Source organism: Eumetopias jubatus, unplaced genomic scaffold, assembly GCF_037043125.1.
Source record: "Eumetopias jubatus isolate StellerSeaLion01/CBP00866 unplaced genomic scaffold, mEumJub1_p1.0 scaffold_17, whole genome shotgun sequence".
NCBI lineage: Eukaryota > Metazoa > Chordata > Mammalia > Carnivora > Otariidae > Eumetopias > Eumetopias jubatus.
This window is the reverse complement of record NW_028274823.1, coordinates 72,329,249-72,348,289: the sequence shown is the minus strand read 5'-3', so window position 1 is coordinate 72,348,289 and position 19,041 is coordinate 72,329,249. Positions and strand designations below refer to the sequence as shown.

General features: G+C 44.0%; 1 protein-coding gene across 2 annotated transcripts in view; it reads left to right on the top strand.

Annotated features, from left to right (window-relative positions):
- Positions 1-338: 338 nt before the first annotated feature.
- The window catches only part of EGLN1 (egl-9 family hypoxia inducible factor 1), a 59,702-nt gene continuing 40,999 nt past the window's right edge, over positions 339-19,041 (top strand). Inside the window, exon 1 of one of the 2 annotated variants that reach the window (XM_028104519.2) lies at positions 339-1,672. In XM_028104519.2, coding sequence (XP_027960320.1) covers positions 770-1,672 — 903 coding nt within the window. In that variant the 5' untranslated portion in view covers positions 339-769. The remainder of the gene's footprint in view (positions 1,673-19,041) is intronic. The other variant, XM_028104518.2, reaches the window with a different exon arrangement.

Sequence of the window (19,041 nt, the reverse complement as noted above, 5' to 3'; positions counted from 1 at the left end):
AGGCACCGTCCGCCGCGCAGGACCGGGCTGCGGCCGGGCGGCCCCGCCCTTCCGTTCTCGCGGGCCTGCCCCTCGGCGTCCCCGCGCGGGCCGCGGCGGGAGGTGGCAGCGTGCCGGCCTCCGCGTCCCGGGACCGCCCCGGGCGGAGCCCGCAGAGGGGCGGGGGGCAGGGCGCCGGGACCGGGCTCCCAGGCCCAGCCCGGCCGAGTGCGGGCGAGCGGAGGCGGCTCCGGCACCGCCCGCGCCCGAGCGTGTGTGCGCGGCCGCCGCCCCCTCGGCCCTCCCCTCGGCCCTCCTCCCGGCCCCCTCCGCCCTCGCGCGCCGCCCGCCCGGGTCGCGGCGGGGCCGTGGTGTACGTGCAGAGCGCGCAGAGCGAGTGGCGCCCGCACGCCCTGCGCTCCTCCACAGGCCGGGCCGGGCAGCCCCGGACGTAGAGGCGGCGGCGGCGGCGGCGGCCGAGGCGGCGGGGCTCGCGCGCCGGGGCCCGCGTGCCCGAGCGGAGGTCGCCGTCCGCCGCGCAGGCCGCGGTCCCTCAGCTCGCGGCAGCGATGAGGCGCTGAGGCGGCCGCCGGCGCTGCGCGGCCGGAGCCGAGGACGAGGAAGCGGCCGGGCCGAGGGCGCCGGGCGCCGGCCTCCCTCAGGCGGGGAGTGGCGGGTGCATGGCGCAGTGACGGCCTCTGTCGCTCCTCCCGCTCCCCGGCCCCGGGCGAGGCCCTCCGGCCGCCACCCCTCCTGCTCGGCTGCCGCCTCCAGCGCCGCCGCCGCCGCCATGGCTAATGACAGCGGCGGGCCCGGCGGGCCGAGCCCGAGCGAGCGAGACCGGCAGTACTGCGAGCTGTGCGGGAAGATGGAGAACCTGCTGCGCTGCAGCCGCTGCCGCAGCTCCTTCTACTGCAGCAAGGAGCACCAGCGCCAGGACTGGAAGAAGCACAAGCTAGTGTGCCAGGGCGGCGAGGGCGCCCCCGGCCACGGAGCGGGCCAGCACCGGCACCCCGGCCCCGCGCCGGCCGCCTCCGCGCCGCCGCCCAAGGCCGGCGGGGCCGGGGCCAGGGAGGCCAGGAAGGCAGCGCCGCGCCGGGACAGCGCCGCCGCCGCCGAGAATGCGGGCCCGCGGGCTGCCGGGGACGCGGCCAAGGCAAAGGCCAAGCCCGCGGCCGACCCCGCGGCGGCCGCCTCCCCGCCTCGCGCGGCTGCCGGCGGCCAGGGCCAGGCGGCGGCGGCCGAGGCGGAGCCCGCGAAGGAGGACGACCCGGAGAAGACGAACCTGTACCCGCCGAGCAACACGCCGGGCGAGGGGCTGAGCCACGGCGGCGGCCTGCGGCCCAACGGGCAGACGAAGCCGCTGCCCGCGCTGAAGCTGGCGCTGGAGTACATCGTGCCGTGCATGAACAAGCACGGCATCTGTGTGGTGGACGACTTCCTGGGCAAGGAGACCGGGCAGCAGATCGGCGACGAGGTGCGCGCCCTGCACGACACCGGCAAGTTCACGGACGGCCAGCTGGTCAGCCAGAAGAGCGACTCGTCCAAGGACATCCGAGGCGATAAGATCACCTGGATCGAGGGCAAGGAGCCCGGCTGCGAAACCATCGGGCTGCTCATGAGCAGTATGGACGACCTGATCCGCCACTGTAACGGGAAGCTGGGCAACTACAAAATCAATGGCCGGACGAAAGTAAGTGAGTGCTAGGGGGTCGCGCTGGACATCCCTTACTGGGCGGGCCGCCCCCTGCCCGGCGACAGGAGCCGCTTAGGGCGAGGAGCGTGGTTTCTCCTCTGTATGGAAGTGATTTGCTTCTTGTGTAGCACCCCGTCAGGAAAACGGCTCTAATCCGTACATAGGTGTTTATCTAGGTAGCCCCTTTCTCTGTGCGCACCATTTCCCACCTACTGCCCGTTTACAAACGTCTCTTATTGCATGGTTTTGTGGCTAAACTTAGGCCCTCCCTTTCGCTTTGCTATTTTTTGCTATTTTTCCTTTTCCAGTGCGCTGTCAGTTCAAACCTTATTGGAGCTTTAGCCTCCCGATTGGGGCGTCTTAGAGTAGTACCCCAAGCAAGTGCTGGTTCTGCATCTGTCTTGTGTTTGCATATACCTCTAAATTCTCTCTGTGGTGTTGGAGCCACTCATCGGATTCTGGTTTACAGAGTGGAGTGCTGTGTTTGGTTTAAGAATCTGCCAGCCTGACCGCCGAAAGGTAATTTTAAAATCAGTACCTAGTCGGAAGACTCCTCGCATTCAGGAAGAGCTTGGCCACTCCCCTCCTTCTGCTGTCGCTCCTATCCCCCTCCCTGTCCCTACTGTTTTGAACCCCCCCCTCCCCGCCCAAAACGGGGAAAGAAGTATTTCCGTTTTTAGATCTTGCTGTGTAGGTAGGTTACATTTTTAGCATAGGTTTCCTTTATTTGCTTTGTTAATATAATTCTGTTGAAACAGAACTGTGTTGTAGCTTCCTGGGAAAAAAAAACAAAAACGCACGGAATTGGAGCAGGAGGGAGGGCTCATTCTGAAGTCTCAATTTGGTGGAATCTCTTTGTTTTCTCTTTACTGTTGTAGTTTTCCCCCCACAGATTGTTCTGCTCGTACCTAGTCTAATCCCTCTTCCCTCCTCTGCATGGTAAACCGGTGACTCTTCCCTCCTTAATACTCTCTCGCAGTTCTTTCTCATTTTGCTTCCCCGGTCTTAACCTTTTCTTTGTATCCAGCTCCTCCCCAGGCTGCCCTGCTCCACCCTCCTCCACCATCAATCTCTGTCTGATACTTTGAGTTTTAAGAGCTTGTCTTAGGAGATCATCACGTGTGTGTTTGTGCACACACACTGAGTCTTCCCACTAGTTCTTTTGTGTGTTGTCAGGGCATCTATTTTGGCAATCATCACGGGTGACTCTCAGGCTGCCTGAAGGCTGAGCATAAGGCAATGAGGAAAGTTCTAAGCATGAAAATTTTGTGGGGAAAAATACAACATGAAGTCTAATTTATATATTGCCGTCTCATTACTGGATGAAGGTCCGTGTCATAATATCATGTAGTTTCAAAAAAATGAACAGCCGCTTAATATGAAGCTAGAAGAAAAAAAAAGGGAGCCTGATTAGACCTCAGTCTCAGTCTTCAATAAGAATTTCATTTATATATATAAAAAAAAAAAAAACACCAAAACTTTGTCACGGATCGAATCTTAATGTAGTCATGAACTCCAGAGCAGGAAGGGAACATCAACATAGCTCTATGCAGACTGACCAGTCAGCCATTAGTTGAGGTATAAACTTAAGGCGAAGTCATGAAGAAGTTAATGTCCTAAATCTTCCTTGAAATGCTTTCCTTAGTTAATTTAGCTTTCCAAGTTAAGTCCTCTCCTGTCCCCCCGTTTTCATCTGTCCTCAGGGAAGGGACGGTAGTCAGCCTAGCTCTTAGAGCAGTTGCTTCTCAAGGGGAGGTTGTTAGAAAATAGCCACCTCTTCATCAGGCATCCCAGTGGCTGAAGGGAACAGTAGTCGAGGTTGTAAATCACTTTAGCGCACATATTTTATTTAGGGTTTTTTTTTTTTTAGGAGATTTATTTATTTGAGAGAGAGAAAGAGAGTTTGGCACGCACCAGGTGGGGAGGGGCAAAGAGGGGGAGAGAATCTGAAGCAGACTCCCTGCTAAGTGCAGAGCCTGACGAAGGGCTCAAGCCCATGACCCTGAGATCATGACCTGAGCCAAAACCAGGAGTCGGATGCTTAACTGACTGAGCCACCCAGGCACTCCGGAAAGGACAGATTTTAAATTCTTTAGATTGATCTTATGCTTACATTCATTTTCAGCGCACAATTTGAGAATCTGTGAATGATTTTAGGGAATCCCTTTCGTTGTATTTGGTTGAGAGAGTTTTTGTTAATTGTGCTTAACCATGTAATTTTAGTATTCCTTAAAAAACCAAAGGTCTTGCTTTGGGGGAATGGGAAAGCAGTCCGATTATTAGCGACCATATATTGAGCAACCACAGTGGGGTAGGCACCAGAGTAGGCCCAATACAGACATGATCACAATAATCTTAATCCTATGAAGTGTAGGTAGTAGTACTCCTAATTTACATTTAAGGAAATACCAGGTCAGACTTGGCTAAGGACTACCGCATATGCTAACCTTGATGGGATTCAAATTTAGATCATTGAGATATCAAGCCCCAGGCTTTTTCTACTATACTGCATATAGGTAGGATATTAGATGAGCTGTAGATTACTTAGCATACTGCTGGGACTAAAACTTGATACATTTTATTGACAGCTATAGCATTAGGCTTGTATGTGAATAACTGTACTTCATGGTTGGCCTCTGTAAACTTTTTAGTAGATGACTACACAGTGTTTGTTTCAGTATCTGAAAAGCCACTTTATAATTACCCATTTGAATCATGTTCATTTCTCTAAAACTTTTAAGAGAGGCAGAATATAGGTACTATACTATATGGGATTGAAGAGACGGTCTTCAGTTAAGAATTTTGTTATTGTTTACAACACTATAGTAATTTAAAAAGTTACTTGCCACAAATGTGTAGTGTTTTTCTCACTTAGATTTTCACAGCAACACTGTAAAATAGGTAGATTGTTGATCTGTTTTTCCTGTTCATAGTTTAGAAAGGTGAGCCTCAGGAAGTCATGCACTTGTGGGAAATCATGCAGCATTCCAGGACTTAAATTGAAGTTTTCTGACCAAGATTCAAATGTCCTTTTTTGTTTATATTATCTATTCTGAATGGTCTTTGTGTGTATGAGGGCCTCATAATCAGATGATGTATAATTGGCTGTGGCTCATTCAGTGTTAGGCTTTGATTTCCCCCAGGTTTTTACTTCAGACATGCTTCTCTGGCCCACTGTTTGTCCAGCTCCTTTAAAAGAGGAACTGCAGGGGAAGGATGAAGTAATGCACGCGGACGCTGATGGAACTGAGCTTCAGTTTCCACTTTCTCTGGTCCCTTTTTCAGGATTTTCCCCTCTTTTGCCCTTAAACTGACCTTTGATCCTTTTTCCTTTCTCACACCCTTCCTTCAGCCAGCAGTGGTGTTCAGTAGGAAGAAATCATGGTCTGCTGATTTGTGAACAGTGGTGTTGTGTGGGCCCTAAGAAATCATAGGTGGCTTTACTTGGGGAGAGAAGAAAAGGAATGCAGATGAGCGGGGATCATGGGAAAATGCTGAACTATTCAGTTGGAGTTTCTCAGCTACTCTGAAGGAAACGATTTGCCTGTTAGAATAGAAATACCAGAACCATATACATATTTTTGGAATTCATCCAAAATTTAACTCTATTCAGTTAAAATGAACATAAAGAAAAGGAGTGATAAAATGGGTTGAGACTAATAAGAAGCAGATTATATTCCTAAGATTTTTCATTAGTGTCAGTGTTAGTCAGCTCTGGCTGATGATGGCTTTCAGAGCAGAGAATAGGATGAGGAAAATCCTGTTGGCTTTATTATCACTACTGAAGAGATGTGGTGACAGTCCTTTTAGATGTTACAAACAAAACTTCCTTCTCAGTCCACTTCTGCCACTTTCTCTGTACTCTCGGCATCCACCATGTACAAAGGGGAGCAGCCTGTTTAATGTTTTAATAGCTCTATCAGTCTTAAAGATCAAAGTCCGTCATTCCGTATGTGAAAAGGTTGAAAACATGCAAGTGCGGTAATAACAGTTTCTCATAGTGCTTTACGGTTTAAAAGAGAGATGTGCAGACTGAAAAAGCAGTCTTCCCCGTAGGTTGTGACTGAACCAAGTTCAACTTTGTAGGAAAACATTTTGTATAGTGGATGAGTTTACATGTAGTTCACATACAAGGTAACTCCTTTAACTATTAAAGAATTTTATTTTAAATTAAAAGGGTTTGTGTGTTTTGGATGTTTATAACTCTTCACCCATCTGTTACTTAGTAAGCCGCAAAAATACCCCGCAAGACCTTAGTCACTCACGTGGGAGGACGGCATCTGAACGTAGAAGGATGGTGGACTCTGCTGCTGTCACATCTGGCTGGGATCCTGGATCTGCCACGGCTGCTGTGTCCTTGAGCCAATTGCTTAATATTTCTGAGCTTCAGTGACTCCATTTGTACAGTAGTTTTAAATCATAGTCGCCTTTTCTGCCTCGTAGGCTTGCTGTGAGGAGTGCATATAATTATGCCTGTAAAAGCACTTTCTAAATTGTAAAGCCCAGTGTGAAACTGTTGTTAACTATTACTCTACTTTTTTTTTTCTTAAGGTTTTATTTATTTGACAGAGAGGCAGCAAGAGAGGGAGCACAAGCAGGGGGAGCGGGAGAGGGAGAAGCAGACTCCCTACTGAGCAGGGAGCCCAATGCGGGGCTCGATTCCAGGACCCTGAGATCATAACCTGAGCTGAAGACAGACACTTAACGACTGAGCCACCCAGGTGCCCCAACTATTACTCTACTTATCTTAAAATTTTCCTGTTTTTCTGAATCCTTCTGTAAGAGTTAGTGCTTTTCCTGTCTTTTCCCCCTTATAAGCTAGAGGGAAAAGAGACTGAGAATGATCACCCATTTTTGACCTGACCATTCCCCTCCCCAACATATACATTTCTTTTTAAACAGAGAGAATAAGTCCCAGAGAGGTTAAGTGACTCGTTCAAGGTCTTGGAGTTCCTTACTGACAAAACTGATGCAACTTAATGCTGCATCTCGTGTAAAAATGACATATTCCTACTTAACTTATTTTGGTATATTTTTTTGCCATTTTTGAGAATTGCGTGAACATATATAACTTACTTTTTCTTCTCCCTTTTACTCCTATCATTGTACACTTTGGCTTATCTGACATTCTAGTTTAAATTTTCCTCCTTTAGGGACACCTGGCTGGCTCAGTGGGTTAAGTGCCTGCCTTTGGCTCAGGTCATGATCCCAGGGTCCTGGGACTGAGTCCCACATGGGGCTCCCTGCTCCGCGGGGCGTGGCTGCTCCCCCTGCTTGTGCGCATGTGCTCTCTCTCTCTCTGACAAATAAATTTAAAAAATCTTTAAAAAAAAAAAGATTTATTTATTAAAAATAAATAAATTTTCCTCCTTTAGTTAGTTCCTCCCTAATTTCCCTAGATGTTCTTTATTCACCTTTTTTTTCCTCCAACATTAAAGCCATTTTCCTGAAGCAGGCCTTCTGCATTTCTGATTTACACATTCATTCTCTCTTTTCCCTTCCCTTTTTTTCCCCACTATCAGGCTGCAAATCTATCTTTGTTCATCTTCCCCAATGTTTCTTGAAGCCTGTGTCTTTCTGGTATGCCTTTGGATAGATGTTATCAGCTTCATTTTTATTTAATTTTTTGCTTTAGGCCTTTAAAGTGACACCAGATGTTTCAGTCTTTCATTTGACCAGATGCTTAGCTGGTTTTCACTGATGCAGTTTACTACCATGCCTGCCTTTTTGTATTGTGCTTGCATTCTACCTCCTTTCCCACTTGTTTCTGCACTTGAAATACTGTCTATAACTATGGGATGGCATTCATATCATTTATGAACCATATTCATAGCTTGTCTTTATTATTCCAGTTAAAACCTTTCTGTTCTAAAAAAAATAAAACAACAAACAAACAAAACTGATAGATGGTTAACCAAAACCTTCCCTTAAAATGGTTGTTTTCACACTTGTATTTCCTAGTCCAAATGCTGAACTGTTCTGCCACCTTTATTGGAATGTTTTGTACTTCATTATCACATTTTCCCAGAATCAACTCACAGTTCTGTTTCCAAAGAGCTCTGCTAGTATCTGTAGCCTCTATTTGCTCATTGTGGCCACTATAAAGTTTTCATGAGTTTGGAATCCTCATTTTCCTTATTCAATGTCCCAAACTCCATTTCTTTGCCAAAGCAAAATGTATGTCCTCTTGGTTCCCCTTGTTGTGTTCTCTGAGTCCTGTTTTGATAATTTTTTCCTTCATTTGTTCATTCACCAAATGCCTGAACAACGACAACACCGAAGAGCCCTTGTTCTCATGGGGCTTAAATTCTGTTTGAGGTAGGCGAGAGGTGGGGAGAGACAGTCACTAAACAAATGTATAAGTAAATATATAACATGTTAGGTGGCAAATATTAAGGCAAAAAGTAAACAGAGTGAACAGTGGTTACTCTCAGGATCGATAAAGTACTCAGATGATATTTAAGTAGACACTTGAATGAAGTGAGGACCTGGGTTATGTGGATACATGCAAGATGAACACCCCAAGTGAAGAGACTACATAGCAAATACAATGGCCTTCACATGGAATGTGCTAGATGGGTTCGGAAAACAGCAAGAAGGAGGCGGCTGTGGTTACAGGAGAGTGAGGAAGGGAGCATGGTAAGAGATGCGGCCCATGAAGTGGTGGGTTAGGAAGTAAGATCACATCTGGTCGGATTTTGCCTTGTAAGCCATGGCAAGAACTGTGGGTTTTATCCTAGGCAATGGAGAGTAACTGCAGACATGGTGAAAATGAGTTGCATTCTGGGCATATTTTAAAAGTAGAGTCAGTGAGATTTGCTGATGGATTTGATGTGAGGTCTGAAAGACAGGAAAGAGTCAAGAAGGACTCCAAGGTTTTTGGCTCGGGCAGTCAGAAGGAAATAATGATTATTTTGTCTTGCCCTAACTCTTCTGCCTTTCTTCTCTTGTCCCACTTTTTCAGTTGCCATTTATAGCAGGTGGTTGACACTTATTTTGCAGCCAAAGCTACAGGAAAAGGTTCTCTGCTCTTCCTTTGCACATTCCTTGGTTGGCTGTGCCTGCTGCTACTGGGTTGGCCTTACAGCCCATCCTTTCTTCTCCAGAGGCTTTGGGGCTTTGCCGCAGGGGCTGCCTGCAGAGTTACTGTAGCATTTCTGGTGCTGCCAGCAAGTGTGGCTGTGCTGTCTTGCATGAATTGCTCACTTAAGATGGCTTATAGATACAAATCATGTAAAAAGAATTACACAGATTCTGAAATTTGAGGGAAACATTGGAGAAAATTGAATGGTTCCATGTGAGAGACAAACAGACTTAGATGTCGAGATAAAGTCAGAAATAAGACACCTTCATTTAAATATGCTGTTGAAAATAAAACTACTGTAGAAAATTGAGAAGTAGAAGGAATATAAAATACCAAAAATAATCCCATTGAGGGGCACCTGGGTGGTTCAGTCAGTTAAGCCTCTGACGTTTGATCTCAGCTCAGATTTTGATCTCAGGATTGTGAGTTCAAGTCCAGCACTGGCCTTCATGTTGAGCCTGGAGCTACTTTAAAAATAATAGTAATAGGGCGCCTGGGTGGCTCAGTTGGTTAAGCGACTGCCTCCGGCTCAGGTCATGATCCTGGAGTCCCGGGATCGAGTCCCACATCAGGCTCCCTGCTCAGCAGGGAGTCTGCTTCTCCCTCTGACCCTCTTCCCTCTCGTGCTCTCTATCTCTCATTCTCTCTCTCTCAAATAAATAAAAAAAATCTTAAAAAAAATAAAAATAATAGTAAAAATAATAAAAATAAATAAAATTTAAAAATTAAAAAAATAATGTCATTGACATGTACATAGGATGATGTGATAGCTTCCTATAGTAGTAAGAAAAGCGGGGGTAAATTTAGAATAGCTTAGGCCCCATATTCAATGGTCTGAAAAAATCCCAGAGAAATAGGAGTTCTCATCCCCTTGCTTTGGAGCCTGATCCTGGAATAGAAATAAAAGTGCTGTCAAATGGCAACTGGGTGGCTCAGTTGGTTAAGCAACTGCCTTCAGCTCAGGTCACAATTCTGGAGTCCCTGGATCGAATCCCGCATCGGGCTCCCTGCTCTGCAGGGAGTCTGCTTCTCCCTCTGACCCTCCCCCCTCTCGTGCTCTCTCTCTCTCTCATTCTCTGTCTCAAATAAATAAATAAAAATCTTTAAAAAAAAATAGTGTTAAAATTAGAATATTGTATCCAGGATTTTGAAGGATAGGAAGCCTCGCTCTTGACTCCAGATAGAATTATGGATAAACATTAGGTTATTGTGTGTGAAATGGTTTTTAAAAATTTAAACCTGAGGGACACCTGGGTGACTCAGTCGTTAAGCCTTCGGTTCAGGTCACGATCCTAGGGTCCTGGGATTCGAGTCCCACATCGGGCTCCTTGCTACACAGGGAGCCTGCTTCTCCCTCTGCCTGCCATTCCCCCTGCTTGTGCTTACTCTCTGTCTCTCTCCCTCTCTCTCTGACAAATAAAAAATAAATAATCTTAAAAAAATTTAAACCTGAGGGTGCCTGGGTGGCTCAGTCGGTGGAGCGTCTGCCTTCGGCTCAGGTTACTGTCCCAGGGTCCTGGAATCAGCCCTGCATTGGTCTCCCTGCTCAGTGGGGAGCCTGCTTCTCCCTCTCCTGCTCCCCTGCTTGTTTGTGCGCTCTCTCTCTCTGTCAAACAAATAAAATCTTGAAAAAAAATAAAAATAAATTTAAACCTGAGAAGTCAAACATGAACTATAGAATCCAGGAATCTATATTCTCAACTTAATTCAAACAACTTCAATTTAAGACTGAATTTTGTATAATCAAACTTAGATAGGAAACATCAAATCTAGCCAACTAACTGAAAAGGTCTAATCAGGATTTTGGAGTCTTCAGAGATTTACCATGCATCCGAATTTTTTTCTCAGTGTTGGTACTCAGCTCCTGTCTATAAATGGTAACTAGAAGTTCTGAGTCTATAGTTTTGTCATAGAAGTATCCTTCGTTTTGGCTCCAGGCATTTGTTACCTTCTCTTATGTCTTCCACTGACTTCTTAGCACTATTTCTCTGAAATAGATGCCTTAAAAATTACTTTTTTTTTTTTAAAGTAGGCTCCATGCCCAGCGTGGAGCACAACATGGAGCTTGAACTCGTGACCCTGAGATCACGACCTGAGCTGAGATCAACAGTCAGATGCTTAACTGACTGAGCCACCGAGGTGGTGCCCCTTAAAAATTACTTTTTTTTTTTTAAGATTTTATTTATTTTGAGAGGTACCTGGCCCAGAGACCTGGAATTGAGCCCTGTGTTGGGCTCCCTGCTCAGCGGGGAGCCTGCTTCTCCCTCTCCCTCGGCCCTCTTCCCCAACCCCCGCTCATGCTCTCACTCTCTCAAATAAATAAAATCTAATAAAAACAATTTTATTTATTTGAGAGAGAGCGTGCAGGCGGTGGGGGGAGGAGCAAAGAGGGAGGGGGAAAGAATCTCAAGCCGACTGAAGGCTCAGGCCTTTGCAGTCTAACCACAGAAGAGACATCCCATCACCTGTACTGTATTCTTTTGTTAGCAGCAAGTCACTAGATTGATTCCACATTCAAGGGGAAGGAATTACACAGGGGTGTGAATGCCATTTCTTGAATTGTTTCTTCCTTTGCAGTGTCTGCCCCTTAAATGTTATTGTTCTTAACGGTCTGTGCTTTGTCTTCTCTCTTTGTTCTAGTCAACACTTTTTCTCTCTGGCTGATACCGTGACGCGCTTGGGAAGCACAGGTTCTTAAGTTAGTTTGCCTGTGTTCAGACCCGTGTTTAGCTACTTAATTGCGTTCTGATTTTAGGCAAGTTTTCTAACGAAGCATCAGCTTCCTCATTGGTATAACAGGAGTTAATAGCACCTAATTCAGTAAGGTTTGTTTGAAGATAGATGGGATAACGAGTGAGAAATGCTCAGCAGATGATCAGTTAGTGCTCATTTAATATTAGCTGTAACTGTAATAGTAACAGCAGGACAGTGAGGAGAGGAAGAGCCATGAGTTCAGCTATTAGGGTTTGTCAGAGCTCCTCGATCTGTGCCTTACCCTGGTGTCTGTAGAGGACTGATGGATAGCTCCACCAGAATGTTCTGGAAGTACTGCAAACTCAGCATGATCAAGACTGAAGTTCCGTCCAGGTTTCCTGCCGGAGGGGACAAGGATTGATGGGGCTGTCTGGTGGGGAGAGGACGGAACAGGTTTAAAATTGACTCTATCTGTGGACCGCATTTACTTTTTTTGACAAGTGTTTACAGATGCGTATGCCCGGACCAGTGCTGGGCACTGGTAATGTCACAGCGCCCAAGCCAAGGTGATGTTCTCTGCCGTTCTGGAGCAGGAGACAACCTTGAGCCTGCATTCCCATGCGTGGCGGGTGTTGCTGAGACGGACAGGATCCCACGGGAGCACGTCAGAGGAGGCTGCAGTTGGTCTGCAAGCCAGGAAAGGTCTTCTGGAGGCAGTTACTTAGACTGAAACTTCCAGCACCTCAGTCGGTCTCCAGTGGAGCAAGTCCATTGAAAGTCTCCAAGTCTGAAAAGAGCACGATGTTTTAGAAGACCCTTCTTTTATCAAAGTGGAAATTGTACTCATTTAAAAATTATTTCCTATCCGTGTCTTGTTCCTGTTCCTATTTACACTTTCCTGTTGAAGCCCATCTTTTCTCTCTAGGTTATTACAAAAGCCTTTTTCTTTTTGTCTCTTTCCTTTCCAGTCCATTCTGTCCTGGTGTTACATTTCCAAAACACAGATCGTATCATTGTCCTGCTTGAAAATATTTGTTCCCCCCAAAGTCTTCGTATGCTATACAGACCTAAAAAAATTTTTTTTTTCACCTCATGATATACTTTCTCCTCCAGGCACTGGAGCCTTCTTGCAGGTTTCTTGAACCTGTATTTGCTTTCTGCCTCAGTGCATTTCCCTGGCGCTTTCTGTGTGGAAAGGTGGTAAGGAGGTTTCTCTAAGTTGATTCTTGCCCCAGTGCCTCTATGCAGAATTACACTTCTATCCTGTCTGTTGCTGTGACACTTCTTATCATTGATAGAACACTTTCTACATTGGTGGGTTTCCTCTACTGAGTTTGAGGCACTTGAGGATAGGACCCGTCTTATCCATGTTGCCTGATGCTCCTTGCACCAGGCATCCAGTAAGTATTATATTGGAATTTCCACTGCACTACTTCTGTTGAGATTTTGATCACTTTATACCTGGATTGTTTCACAGTCTTTTTTCCTTAATTCACTCTTCTGTTTTTTCCTTAATTCACTCTTCTCTGTACCACATCTATTCTTCTTACATAAATTTACCAACATTTATAAAAATCTTACTCAAAAACCTTCCTGAGTTTTATTTATAAGGGTACAGTTTGGTTTGATTCTCATGTACCTAATGCTCAGCAACTGCTTAGGCCTACACCATCTATCTGTTCTTATTTGCTACTCTTCTTGGAGAAACAACCATTATTTCTGCCTTACTGTTTTCTTCCTCTTGCTGCCCTTCTCCTCCCAACACATCTGTGAATTCTTTGACTGGTTTATGACTCCCGCACCCCTGCTCCAGCAATTTAAATCTTATACATTTTTTAAGATCCAGCTTAACTCCCTATTCCCAAATACCGCCTTGAACTCTGTACCTCCACCATTGTTTTTTCTCAAAAACTTTGTGTACCTTTTATTCCCGCGGTATCTTCTCCAGGAAGTTATATAGGGCAGGGGGACTGTTTTATAGTATTCTGTCTGACACAAAACACCTTTCGTTGTTGTTTGTGGTTTTTATTATTCATATATTAATACTTAGTGAATGGGACTCAGCTGTCCTGCCCGGTACCTCACCCTGCTTCCCCTTATTTCCATCTAATTTCTAAAACTACACTTTTTGAAAGGCTGTGAGGGTTTTTATCCTATTGTGGTGAACTCTCCATTCTGTGCTTACTGTGCTGTTTCTAGTCCCTATTTTCCGGATAAAAATAACCCAGGCCAATATGGCCTTAAACTATTTTTAACTGCAGTTACGGGGAGAAAGGTCTGCTGTGAAGGTGGAATGAAGTTTCATGCCATTGCCTAGGCCCAAAGTCAGTTGATCAGGTTACAGATTGTGGTAGAACCCTGTATGTCCATGAATCTCAAGGGGAAGGACCTGCGTGTCTTCCCTCCCTTGCCCCCACCAGTGGCATGAGACTCCCTAGGGAACAGGAGTCACTTCACAACAAAGCAACATAATAGACATGTTGAAAGTGACCTCTTGTTATTCTCTTGTGCATGACCTAGAAGAGAGAAGCTTGTGGCTAATAAGCTGACACAGAGTTCAACATTGATACGGCATGATTCATGTACAAAGTAAAAATTTTCAAGAACAAAATTTTAAACTTCTAACATATCACAGTTTTGTTTTGGTTTTAGAACTATAATCTATTCAGAATTTCAAATACCATTAAAGGAGGTTTAAGAGTGATATTTAACAAAAGAGGGCGTGGGTTAAACAAGGTGAGAAATACTTCTTTACAACCAGAAAACCTTTGACTTTTAGCTGCATTCAAACATTTAATCAGCTTGGGGGAAACAGTTGATTTAACTGTTCGAAGAGGGCACTGGTAGTGTAGATGATAGTAGCTGGACAGTGTAATGGTCATTTGAATTTGATCTTGAAATGCACTCAAACATTTGTATGCTTAAAAAGAGTTGCACTTCCTAATTTTGCTAAAGTTTGGAACTTAAGATGTTTTCATTCTCTGAGAACAGTTTTTGGGTTGGTAAGGAAAGTAGCCTAAGATTTCGTATTTACTGCAGATAATTTATGTGCAGAAGAATGGTTGTAGTTTTGGGTGTGTGTTACCCAGAGTACTTTGTATCAAATTTTTTGAGTAAAGAAAAATTGGGCTCAAAGTCATGTATGATAATAAAAGAGCATCCCTTACCAAGAGCTTAGAAGTTTTTTTTCAAGGAATGACATGTTAGTGCTTCATAACTTTGTTTTGCTTCTGGACCCCTTTGGGAATCTAATGGAAGCTGTGTACCTTCTCACCCTAATAAAGAACATACACATAATGTTTTGCTTATAATAAGGCCCATCCATAGACCCTACATTAAGAACACGTTACAAGAAAAGTTCTAAAGAATAAAACAAAAAGCATTTTTAAGCATTTAATATCTTGTTATGGTAGAGAGGTTCCTTTATTTATTCAGTTGCTCTTCTTCCCCCATGTCTATAAAACTATGCTTTGGATTTTTCCCCACACGGTAGTAGTCAGTTTAAGTTATAGAGACCCTGATAAAGGGATATACATTATAACTTAAAACTAGTGGAATGTGTGTATGGACTTCTGAAAGATGTTTGCCTCATACAATCTGGATATAAAACAAAACAAAGTTAACTGGTATGTACCAAGGTGGAATCCATGACCTCAGTACCTCTCCAAGCACACCTTGCTGGGTTAAACCTTGCTCTAGAATTCTAGGCGTGCACTTCTGCCACAAAGGCTGAGAACCTTTATCACTAATGATTAACACTGGATTGCGATTCTCTTTTTTCTCTTCTCTTCACACTGTCTTATTCCCGGCTCCCATTGCATATGTTCATTTGTGTTTTGCTTCTCTTTTGGTTTTTTACTTGTGGCATTTCAGTAAGATTAATTTAAATTTTTAAAAAATAACCTTAGGTCACCTGAGTGGCTCAGTTGGTTAAACATCCCCACTGTTGATTTCGGCTCAGGTCATGATCTCAGGGTGGTGAGATCGAGCCCCAGGTCCAGCTCCTCGCTCAGCAGGGAGTCTCCTTGTGATTCTTTCCCTCCCTCTCCCTTTGCTCCTCCCCTTGCATGTGTGTGCTCTCTCTCAAAAGCAAAAACAAAAAACACCTTAGTAACAGTGCACCAGGGGCCCAGCAGTAGGGGTACTCTTAAAAAATGAAACTAGAATTCATATTGGTTGGTTTTATTTGTGTTAAAAAGTAGTTCCTATCATTGTTGGATCTGAAGCATTTAAAATAATGGTAAGGTATTTCTCTGGTGTATACTTACTCTCAAGATTCTTGCAGGTGTTTCTTTTGTCTTTGAATTGTCTAGGGTTAGGGAGGACAGTGGGGAACAGAGGTGATTGTGGACAGAAGCCAGGAATGGGAATCGCTCTGCTAGCCCTGCTCTGCTCTGGATTCTTGTCCTCTCTGAGCACTGAGCATGTCACTCAGCATCTCTCTCAGTCTTTTCATCTATGAAATGGGAATCATGTTGACCTAATTAGCAGGAGAAATATTGAATAATTGATTATTGTAAGAAGCTTTTTATTTATTTAAAAAATTTTTTTTAACTTTTTTTTTTAAAGATATTTATTTATTTGAGAGAGAGTGAGCGAGCGAGAGAGAGCATGAGTGGGAGAAGGGGCAGAGGGAGAGGGAGAAGCAGACTCCCCACCAAGCAGGGAACCGGACACCGGGCTCCATCCCAGACCCCTGGGATCATGACCTGAGCAGAAAGCAGATGCTTAACCGACTGAGCCACCCAGGCGCCCCTTAAGATTTTATTTTTAAGTAATCTCTCTACCCAACTTGGGGCTCAAACCCACAACCCTGAGATCAAGAGTTGCATGCTACACCAACTGAGCCAGCCAGGCACCCCTGTAAGAAGCTTTTTTTAAAGTGATTATACTTTTAGCTTTCAGCACCGCCCTATCCAGTTGTTAGGATTTGGCTTGGCTGCCCTTAACTCTAGACCTTTGTTCTCTGTGCGTTGTGTTGGTTAACATTAGCATCACAAGTTAAAGTTCAGTTTTAGATTCAGAATTCTTGACTTCTTTTTAATGGGATATCAGAACCTTATTTATACTTTGGTGTTTTTTTTGTTTGTTTCATTTTAATTCCGGTATAATTAACATACAGTGTTCTGTTAGTTTCAGGTGTACACTATAGTGATTCAACTATATTGTAGTTCTCTAAATTGCTGATAAAGTTACCCTTAAATTCCCTTCATCCATTTCTGATAAATGTACTCTTAAATTCCCTTCATCTATTTCACCCATCCCCCCACCCCCCCACCCCCCGGTGACCAGTTTGTTCTCTATAGCTACAGTTTTTGGATTTGTCTCTTTTTTTGTTTGTTCATTTGTTTTGTTTCTTAAATTCCACGTACGAGTGAAGTTATAGGGTATTTGTTTTCTCTGACTGACTTACATCACTTATCATCATTCTCTAGCTCCATCCATGTCCTTCAAATGACAAGATTTCATTCTTTTTATGGCTGAGGAATATTCCATTGTGTGTGTGTGTGTATGTATATATATATACATATATACATAGACACACACACACACACACACCACGTCTTTTTATCCATTATCTCTCCATGGACACTTGGGCTGCTTCCATAATTTGGCTGTTGTAAATAATGTTGCAATAAACATAGGGGTGCGTGTATCTTTTTTTAATTGTATTTATTTATTTGAGAGAGATCAAATAAATAGAGAGATCAAATCCAGAGGGAGAGGGGAGAAGCAAGCTCCCCGCTGAGCAGGGAGCCTGATGCAGGGCTCGATCCCAGGGTCATGACCTGCGCCTAAGGCAGACGCTTAACCAGTTGAGCCACACAGGCGCCCCAGGGTTGCATTTCTCTTTTTGAATTAATTTCTTTGGTATTCTTTGGGTAAATACCCAGTAGTGGAATTACTGGATCATATGGTAATTCTGTTTTTAGTTTTTTGAGGAACCTCCATACTGTTTTCCATAGTGGCTGCACCAGCTTGCATTCCCACCAAAAGTGCACGAGGATTCCTTTTCCTGCGCATCCTTGTCAACACTTGTTGTTTCTTGTGTTTTTGATTTTAGCCATTCTGACAGGTATGATGTTATATCTCATTTTAGTTTTGATTTGCATTTCCCCGATGATGAATGATGTTGGGCATCTTTTCACATGTCTGTTGGCCATTTGTATGCCTTCTTCGGAGAAGTGTCTGTTCACATCTTCTGCCAATTTTTTAATTGGATTATTTGGGGGGGTTTGGTGTTGAGTTATATAAATTCTTTACATACTTTAGATACCCTTTATCAGATATGTCATTTGCAAATACCTTCTCCCGTTCAGTAGGTTGTCTTTTAGTTTTGTTGATTGTTCCTTCACTGTGCAGAAGCTTTTTATTTTGATGTAGTCCCAGTAGTTTATTTTTGCTTTTGTTTCCCTTGCCTCAGGAGACATATGTAGAAAAATGTTGCTATGGCCAGTGTCAGAGAAATTACTGCCTGTGCTCTCCTCTAGGATTTTTATGGTTTCAGGTGTCACATTTAGATCCGTAATCCATCTTGAGTTTATTTTTGTGTATGGTGTAAGAAAGTGGTCCAGTTTCATTCTTTTGCAGGTAGCAGTCCAGTTTTCCCAACATTTGCAGAACCCTGTTTTTAATTAAAACAAATCTGTTGTTGATTAAGCAGTTGGCACATAGCCTTGGCGCTGTGAAAAAAAGAAATGGTCAGTTGATAAGGGCATCTTGCACTGAATTTCAGATTGTTGTGTTACACCATGGGTCATGAAATAACAGACCAGGATACCTTGATCAAAGGATTTCTCTCTTGCCCCCCTCTTCCCCACTCCTACCCTGCTTTCACCCCCCTTCACCACCCCCATATCCTCTTAGTAAAATGAAGTCAGATGGCAATGAATATTTTATTTATTATTAATTTAATTATTTAAGGTGCATTTTAAAAATTGAAACTCTTAGATGTTAATTTTACAAAGCTAGTCATGCATATAAATAAGCCAGTACCTATAAAACAATTGGAGTAGATCGCACACAAATGAGTTTATACTTATTTTATAGTTTTTATTGATGTACACATAAATTAGATTGTTTCATAATTTGTTGGTATTACTTAGTATTTCTTTTATTTGCCGTGTAGTCTATAACTTAATAGGAGGCTTTTAAATTCCCAAAAGTTAATTCTTCCGTAAAATGATGGGGAGTGTTTGGGGTTAGCTATTTTTCAGCGATGCTTTGTGGCTGAAATTTTACCTTTACCTTTAATATATCATCATCTTGTAGTCGATCATCAATTCATAGAATTACTTTGGTGTCTGTGCTATTGAGTTTGACTCATGATAACTGTGCTCATAGTGAAAAATGCATTTTAAGAAGCCTATGTTGCCCTTGACTTAAATTGCTTGTAAGTTCCACACTTTTTTCCTAAAGTTGATTGTTCTTAACATTGTTAACAGTGGAAACATGAAACTGTTGAGAAGTCAGCTCTACATGTTATAATATGTAGCTTTTTTTATGTCGACACTGGATAAGATCATTTTAGTCATTTACAAAAAAAATTAAGCTTATATGAAAATAAGTAATGATAAGGGCGCCTGGG